Below are 8878 nucleotides of genomic sequence, written 5' to 3'. Positions count from 1 at the left end.
AAGACTCGGATTTAATATGTGAATGCAATAGTATTTGACTTCGTTAGTACAGAACATTTAAACTTAAAAAAACAACAACACCTTCATTTGTTTATGCAAAAGCCTATTAAAATGTTCCTAGGGGCGCCTGTTCTGTGGATTCTTTAGAATATAACCCGTCTTTGAAGTGGTGCGTTCGTTTTTGGGGAGTCGTTCCCAAGCTGAAAAATTAGACCGAAAACAAAAGCTATTCACAGAGTTCATTCCACACAGAACGCTCCGCACGCAATGCTTCGCTTCCAATCGTGTTCTTATAAGACTCCCTTATTGCTTGACGTCTGCAGTCGGAGTGGCAGCTTTTGTTTTTTGATGATTCTTCCATCCTGAAACAACCCTCCCCAACCCCCCCACCCCCCCGCCCAATTAAACCAGAATTAGGAGCACATTTCTAGCTGCTGAGGCTTAACCTCAACCGCCTGCTTCAGAGCAAAGGCCTCCGATGGTTGTGCTCATTGCGTCTCTGCATAGAGACTCCAGAGAAAACGGAACCCATTCCCTCATGTTTCCCTGGAAGAGCGAGGCTTTTTTTTGTTGCTTTGATCTGAGCATGGTGTGCATTTTTTATTGGCCGCTGCATCTAGAAAGCCAGAGCCTCATCTGGTGTGTCTGCTGTGTTCTCTCACATTGTACATCACACAGTGCCTCCCAACCTGAAGTAAAACGCCCAGGCCCCAAATGCCATTTCACAATCAATTTATCATTGCAGCTGATAGAAAGATTTCCAGGGTATAAGAGAACTAGCCAGGGCTTGATTCACATGCCACAGACTGCTGGAAATACATCCATGCAACCAATCCAGGGTGGAGACAGCCACTCGCGATTTTAGATCCCTCTGCCTGTCGTGGTGGGGGCTGCTGCAGCGGATGGAGCCGCTGGCTGGGTTACTGCTTCTATAATATGGCCCATAATGCAAAAGCAGCTCTTCCCCAAGCATTTTGGAGTAACGGGAGTTGTTTACATGTCTCCGTTAGGTAATTTTTCCTATAACTTTGTGCCAACTGGTGTCATACTATTTGGTAAAAGTCTTCATTAAATCAAGGCAACTGCATTTAGTTAAATCTCTCCCCTACAGAGAACTATAGGAAAATTACAGTTAGCTGATTCAAGGCCGTCACCATGAAGTAAATACAGTGTTTTAGAACATGAATGCAAACTACAAAAACGGAGTGGTATAATTAAACATCAAGTAGTCCAAGTGATAGAAGTCATAGATTAGTTGTCTCTCGGTTCTGGTCAGATCCTTTAAATACTGTTTCACGACCTGAGCGCTGGTTCTTTCATCGGAAGAGTGCCTGTCCTTGAAGTTGGGGAATTTCAGCTCTTTGGGGGCACCAATCAGCTGTAGAAAGTAATTGGCGTCTTCTTCCAAAGTTTCAAATTTCCCCACAAAATCGTAGTTGATCAGACACGGGTAGCAGAGCTTGCTGACCTTCTCCCAGTGAATGTCCATCCCTACCGGGCGGTGAGAATCCAGTAAATAGTGAACGAACTCCTTGAATTTGACTCCAGATCCATTATTTAAGGCCTTTTCACAGGCATTTGGCCGATATTTCTTTATAATTGCTTTCCCAAATACTGGATGGTAGTAACTATTGGGGTGTTCAAATTTGTCCCGAAAGGCTGACACTAATCTTTCCATGGGGTCACGAACAAACACCGCTTTGGTGTAGGTATTCAAACGAGTGTATATCCCTTTCAGGTCAAAGCTGTCCAGCTTTTTCAAATGCTTCCCGTAGTGAACGGCATCATGGGAGATGTTGTATGCCGAGGGAGCCAATCCGTTTAGTACCATCAGGATTCTTTTCCAGTTGGAGCAGCCAGCCTTCGGTACTTCACAGTATAAGACCTTGTGCTTATCTTCCACATAGATCCTGGACACCATGTGAAAGAGATGCGTTTGAGGATGACTCACCCCACCATATTTCTTGCAAAACTCCTGCAGGAAAGACCTGCGTTTCTCTTGGGTTGCATCCGTCCTCCTCCATTTGTTGTCCTTGACTAAGCTTTTGTTTAGAGGGCGAGTGTCCGGTGGCCAACTCATTCCTCTGAACTTCTTGGAAAGGGTCTTAGTTCCTTGATGTTTTGCAATCAGCTTAATGGTTTGTGACTCTGTGGTCTTGCCCAAAGGTTGACTTTCTCCTTGTGAGGGACTTGTCTCCCTCAAGACCCTACTAAACCTCTCAGGGTTAAGTAGAGGATTTTCCTTTTTTTCCTTGGATCCCTCAGGCATGTGGAACTTGGGGTTCTGTTAAAATAGAGAAGAAACATTGAAAGCACATTCACAAATGTGGGCATAGTGATAAGAAAGTTAACATATTTATTTTAAAATACTTTCAGGGAGAGAGCCTCATATACGTTGGTAGAACAATTTAGCAAAGCATGCTAAACGTACATATTGTAGTAAGCTTCTTCACAGAAAACATAACAATAAAACATGGTATCCATGCTTCATTTTGAATCAAAACTTCATATTATTATGTAGGCTACTTATATGTTATTATTCATTTAGCACTTACACTAATAGAGTTTCTCATGCTCAATTATCTGCAAATTATTGGGATAAAAACATAGTTATTGACTTGAATCTATGTTCATAGTAAGTTCATTATTGTTTTTGTACTATCTTTGCATCTCTGGCTATTAATTATATAACCTTACAAAATGCCCCCAAAAAGGTATCCACAAGATGGACATAAAAGGGCCCTGACTATTTATCTTGGCTTTGCCTGTAACACAATACAATGTAGTTCAATCATTCTGTAGGTCAATTGTTCTTGAGATAGTGTGAAATGTGTTATTTTCCAGCATTGATTTAGTTAGTCCCCCTGAATGTCGATACCAAATGTAGTTGTATTTGGTTGAAAATTGTTGTTGTTTTGGAGCATTTTGTAATAATACTTTAAAGTCATAAAGTAAAACTTAAAATTGTAGCAAGGCTAATTATAAAGTTCTGATAACCACTTTAGTTTTCCAAGTACTTACACAGAGTATTTCCCACCCCCCTCGGAAAAGGCTTTATTTTTATGAATTCATGTATCACAATAATTTAAGAACTATAGTCATACTAGAATACAATTTCATTCATGCATGAGACCTTCTCTCTTCCCCAAGTGAAGAATGACTAGGGAATACAGAAAAGGCTACTTGATGTCCTCCTATGTAAAATTGTATCAAAACTAAGATTAGAAATTAGTTTTCTCATCGGTAGGATGAGTCAGCCCATCTGCCATCTACTCTTCATTTGACTGCATCTTACAACTTTCACAGTGACTGGGTAAAGACAGACATGGGAGGAGGGATTTACAAGGCAGTATCCTCAATAGGGACTGAAACGATAAGGACTTTGGCTTCTACTCTGGTAGATGAGGTTGAGTTTGGAGAGCAGAGACATAACATGATCTCACTTAGATTTGAAAAGAATGCTTGAGGAGAAGACGAGAAGACTGGAGGGGAGATAGACACATGGGGCTGTCAGCATGTTATTGGGAAAAAAATTAATGAGTTAACATTGAGCTGTGGCAATAATGCATGGGCTCACCAGCCTAACGGTGGGGGGAGTGTAGAGGAAAATTTCCCAGGGGAGATGTGTATACATAGGGAGACAGAGATATAATATTTCCCATTGTATCCCCAAGTGTCCAGAACGGTCTATAATGCATAGCAATTGCTCTAGATTATCTGTTCAATGAACAAATGGAAGAATGCATGGACTTAGGTGTTCAAAGATGGTTAGGCTTTTTCTAGCAGATTGAGCCAAAGAGCTTGAGGAATGAATCTCGGGGGGTGGGAGCCACCTCCAGGCACCATGGTCCTTCCATTAGCTGAACTTCATGTGAGGAACCCCTGATCCCCACACACCAGCCTGGGTAACCCCATAAAACAGCTGCTAGAATATTCAACGAAAGCCATTCGTCTGCTGTCTGCCCAGGGACTGCTGGGATGACGTCAAGACTCCGAATCCCTCTTTCCTCTGACCAATGACTCGTGGCCCATAATGTTCACAGATAATAGAAACTGTGACCTGAGGTTTGAACGATCAGGGGGTTATTGGGAGACGGCTTGGCGGTACTCAGCCCAGGCCCGCAATGAAAATGCCACTACATTTCTGCTATTGCTCCAACTACTGTAACTATAAAGAATAACTGCTATTATTATTGTTTTAATGGTAATTATAATTATCCACCGTAATTTACGTGCCCTTAAGGACTCTAACAAAGACAAAAAATTTAACCTTCCATTGTGTGCGCTGGGCCTTCTGCTTGTGGTCATCACACTCCCCTCCAACCCGCAGGACCTCTGGCCTGTCTGCTTCCCACGGGGTGTGTTCTCTGGGTGAAAGCTGCTGGCCCCCAGGACTCGGCTGCCCTTGCACTTTCTCAGTGGACGGAACCTCGCTTCCTCAAGCCCCTTGTCCCTCAGGCCAGAAGGCAGGAGGCTCTTTCCTGCTACTCAGCCGCTGCCTCCAGGACGGCTCCTCCGGCCTAACCTCCTGCTTCTGTGAGGCACACACGTCCTGCCGGGCCTTCCTTGACCCTCCTTACACTGGCATCTGCCTTTGTCCTTGCCGTTTCCACCTCATGCTCTGAAGACGGTGGCTCCTCACTCAGATTTTGCGCCTTCACCCCACTTCCATCAGCGTGTGCAGTGACTCTGAGCCCCAATAAACTCTCGGTTCCTTGACCACCTCACCTTTCACAGCAGCGCTCTACTCCACAGGGACCGTGCCACGGCCAGAGCCTGCGCCACCCCCACGATCTCCTGACCACCAGCTAACGGTCCGCGCATTGTGACTCCCAGTTCTGCAGTTCTGAGCCCACGTTTCACGATGGTATCCAAGCTCTCAGCCACCAGCAGGCCTGGCTCTTTCCCTTTGGCTCTCAGCAAGTCACCTGTATGAGGAGGTGTTTCCAGCTCAGCTTGCCTACAGCATGTTCCCCGCGGAGATTCGCTCCCACAGAAATCTGCTTCTGCCCTCACAGCACTTAGGAAACGTGAAATAATTTCATCTACTTCCAGGCTGCCTTTCCCCACTCGCTCCCACCTCTCTGGCACTAGACTACGACGACAGAGGTCTTATCATTCTCACTCTGTTGGCTCCCTGGTCCCTAGCACAGGGCCTGGCACATAGCAGATGATCAACAAACAAGCGGGAAGGAGTAAATGTGATTATAACGTAACGATGGGCTTCCACACAATTGTTGTATGACCTTGTCAAAGACCAACAGTGTTAATCAAAAGGTCAAGATTAACTCAGAGAAATAATTTACCAATTCTTGTTAAGGTGCCGAAAATCTATATGCAAACAAGTCTTTGGCAGAAGGGGAAGCAGATAAACAGGCACGGGGAGAGGTGGAAAAGTGGGCGTGGTGGGCTGGAACCTCACCTGCGGCCAAACCAGATGGGTTCAAAGTCACTCAGTGCTGCCTTGGAACCCCTTGAGGCTCGGCCTCAGTGCAGGCTCCCAGGCCTCGCTGTGGGCACCCGAACGGGATCTCGGGGCTGGGGCACCCGACTCTGGTTTAGACAAGCTCCCCAGCTGCTCCCCAGGCAGTCACGGTACCTGGGGGCCCCTGAGCTAGAGCATAGCAAAGGAAAAGAAAAAAACAAACAAAAGCTCATCTCCTGACATGGAGGTGAGAAAGGCATCAGGGATGGTGGGCGTGGCTGTTCAGTAAGCAGACTCAGGCTCTGTGAGCCTAGGCAGGGGTGTCCCATCAGTAAATACCCTCCCCATCTATCCATTCCCTTCGCCCCGTCCCGCAGGCCACTCTAACGCCTGCTTGGGCTAGAGCAGTGGTTCTCAACCTTCCTAATGCCGCGACCCTTTAATACAGCTCCTCATGTGGTGGTGACCCCCAACCATAAAATTATTTTCGTTGCTACCTCATAACTGTAATTTTGCTACTGTTATGAACCGTAATGTAAATATCTGTGTTTTCCGATGGTCTTAGGCTCTACAGCAGCGGTTCTCAACCTGTGGGTCGCGGCATGAGGAAGGTTGAGAACCGCTGGGCTAGAGAGATAACTGCAGAAGAGAGGGTCATTGCTCCTAAATCAGACTTCAGTCTCCTGCTGGCTTAGTCAGTAGGAGTCCGCTTCCTCAGCTCGGAGCAAACTAAGTTGTGGGCAAAGTAACAACACCCATGAGGCTGCTTATTGGATGCCCATTAGACCTTCTCATAGCAACCGCTTCGCTCCTCAGCGCTCACCGTGTGACAGCCATTCTGAGGACGTGGTGACGCTTCTCCCCACCCCACCCGCCTTCCAATCCACAGAGGCTTTCCGAGATTGAGGAGTCTGGACGAATAGAATCAAGGTTGATGGGATTTTAAATTTGAGGCTTATACCACTGAGTTTCCACCCTCACCATCAGAGTAATATGAGTAAGCACAGTAATCATAAAATTTTTTCCTCAAAAAATTAAAAATGAGACTTCCATTTGGCCCACTGATCCTACTTCTAGGAATATATCCTAAGAAACCCCAAATACTAATCAGAAAGGATATATGCACCCCTATGTTCATAGCAGTGCAATTTACAATAGCTAAGACTTGGACACAGCCTAAGTGCCCGTCAGTAGACGAGTGGATAAAAAAAGCTGTGGTATATCGACACAATGGAATACTATGCTGCAGTAAAAAAGAAGGATCTCTTATCCTTTGAGACAGCATGGAGGGACCTGGAGAGTATTATGTTAAGTGAAATAAGCCAGACAGAGAAAGACAAGTATCACATGATCTCACTCATATGTGGGATCTAATGAACAAAGTAAATGGATGAACGGAGTGGATCCAGAGATAGGGAGGCATGGAACAGACTGACTCATCTCAGAAGGAAGGGGGAGGGGAGGGGAGGAAGGATTAACAAAGAATTTGTATGCATCTATGCATAAACCATGACACAGACAATAGTGTGGTAAAGGCCTGGGGTGGGGGCGGGTGTGGGGTGGAGGAAGTCAATGGATGGAGGAAAGGGGACATCTGTAATACTTTCCACAATAAAGATAAATTAAAAAATAAAATAAATACATTTGAGGCTTATACCAATGAGTCTCCGTCATCACCTCATAGAAATATCAGTAAGAACAGCAATCATAAAAAGAGTAAACTCTTACATCGCCGTTTTTCTCCAGGGCACTTCATTCTGATCGTCCCTAAAGCTTATCTATATATAAAGCAAATGTACCCTGTTTCTCCCCAAAGGGGCTCCCTCTGTGTTCTGTTCTATTTCTGAAAAGGTTCTGTTTGTTACATTCCAGTCACCCCCTCACGGAATCTGCGAGATGCTTTAACAATAAGAAAGTAAATTGGTTCATTTGCATCTCATCATGCTTTTTTAAAAAAATCGTTTTTATTTATTTCTTAATTGGATGTTCTTTAGTATCCTCTAATTAGCCTCCCTGAAAATGAGCACCAAATTAGTCTTCCTAAAACATTTTATTTCTTATCCCTTAGAATTTGGAACTGACTCGACTATATAGAAACTCAAGTCCTGATTCCATCGCTGGCACCTGCAGCCTGTCCCCTCGGGTGCTCTGCTCCTGTCCTGACATGTCCTCTACTTGCTTCCATCCGGCTCTCAGCACCCCCACCCATGTTTTTCTCCTGTCTTGGGATGCCCCAAGTCTCCCAGGCTGATCTAAAAGCCAGCTTTCTCGTGAAAACCACCCACATCTCCAGCGAGGAGTCCGCTCGCTTCGAAACAACTGTAGCACTTACTCTGCACCACGGCAAGGAAAGTGATTGCTTCCCAGCTCACTTTGCTATTTGATTTTCTCACGGGAGACACCCTTTTAGCCACAGCAAAACTGAACACTATGGCAGGAGCGATTGCTTCCCATAAATACTTTTATATTTATGGGAATATATTGTGGCAACCAACGTTAGTTGAGAGATATGTAACTGCAGATAAAAAAAATCCGTAGTCAAAGAAGTCTAATGAAAAAATTGTGGCGTATTCATTAACTTGGCCATAAATCTGAGAGCCTGGCTATTCTTAGTTTTCAGGGCCTCTGTATCAGGGTAGCTCCCCTGTAAAACCTCCCTGATCTTCAACCGTGAACTTGATTGCTCTCCTCTCTCGCCCTCAAAGCCACGAAGCACCTGTGACAAGCAGGAGCTGTGCTAGATGCCCAGGGAGGCGTGGTGGATGAGACAGATGTGGAGTTTGCCCCCACAGAGCTGATATTCCTGGAGGGAAAGTATGTTCAGCAAATAACCATGCATTATATAATGTACTAGAGGGCTGGTGCATGAAATTTGTGCACTCAGGGGGTCTCTCAGCCCAGCCTGTACCCTCTCACAGTCTGGGAGCCCTTGGGGGATGTCCGACTGAAGGCTTAGGCCCACTCCTTGAGCCAGCAGTCAAACATCCTTAGCACTGCCGTGGAGGTGGGAGAGGCTCCTGCCATTACCACTGTGCTCGCCAGCCGTGAGCCCAGCTTCTGGCTGAGCAGCGCTACCCCTGTGGGAGCGCCCTGACCACCAGGGGGCAGCTCCTGCATTGAGCGTCTGCCCTCAGTGGTCCGTGTGCATCATAGCGACCGGTCGTTCCATGGTTTGGTTGATTTGCATATTAGCTTTTTATTATATAGGATTAGCCGAGTGGCAAAGGCGCTAGCAGCGTGGGTGGAAGGCTGGGCGGGCAGAGACGGAATGCAGGGTATAAGGACAAGTCTGAGCCAGTCTGAGAGGTGGGTCTTCTGGTTAGCACTTTTTGTTTCACTCTAGTTCGTTGTTACAGTCAGTGGTCTAGGGGACGCTGTCTCTCCAATGTATTTGAAGTGTAGTAAAGGTCAGCGTGCAGTCTCACAAATCTATGTAATCTCCGCCCGCATCTA

The 8878-nt window shown here is 45.8% G+C and overlaps 1 protein-coding gene across 1 annotated transcript in view; it reads right to left on the bottom strand.

The window, feature by feature from the left end:
- Positions 1–560: 560 nt before the first annotated feature.
- CHST9 (carbohydrate sulfotransferase 9) overlaps positions 561–8878 on the bottom strand; it is a 182552-nt gene continuing 174234 nt past the window's right edge. Inside the window, exon 6 of the mRNA XM_079783320.1 lies at positions 561–2284. Within this exon, the coding sequence (XP_079639446.1) occupies positions 1193–2284 (1092 nt within the window). The 3' untranslated portion in view covers positions 561–1192. The remainder of the gene's footprint in view (positions 2285–8878) is intronic.

Source organism: Cnephaeus nilssonii, assembly GCF_951640355.1.
Source record: "Cnephaeus nilssonii genome assembly, chromosome: 11".
NCBI classification, from domain to species: domain Eukaryota; kingdom Metazoa; phylum Chordata; class Mammalia; order Chiroptera; family Vespertilionidae; genus Cnephaeus; species Cnephaeus nilssonii.
Note: the sequence above shows the minus strand (reverse complement) of the source record. Positions and strands in the feature narration are given on the sequence as shown.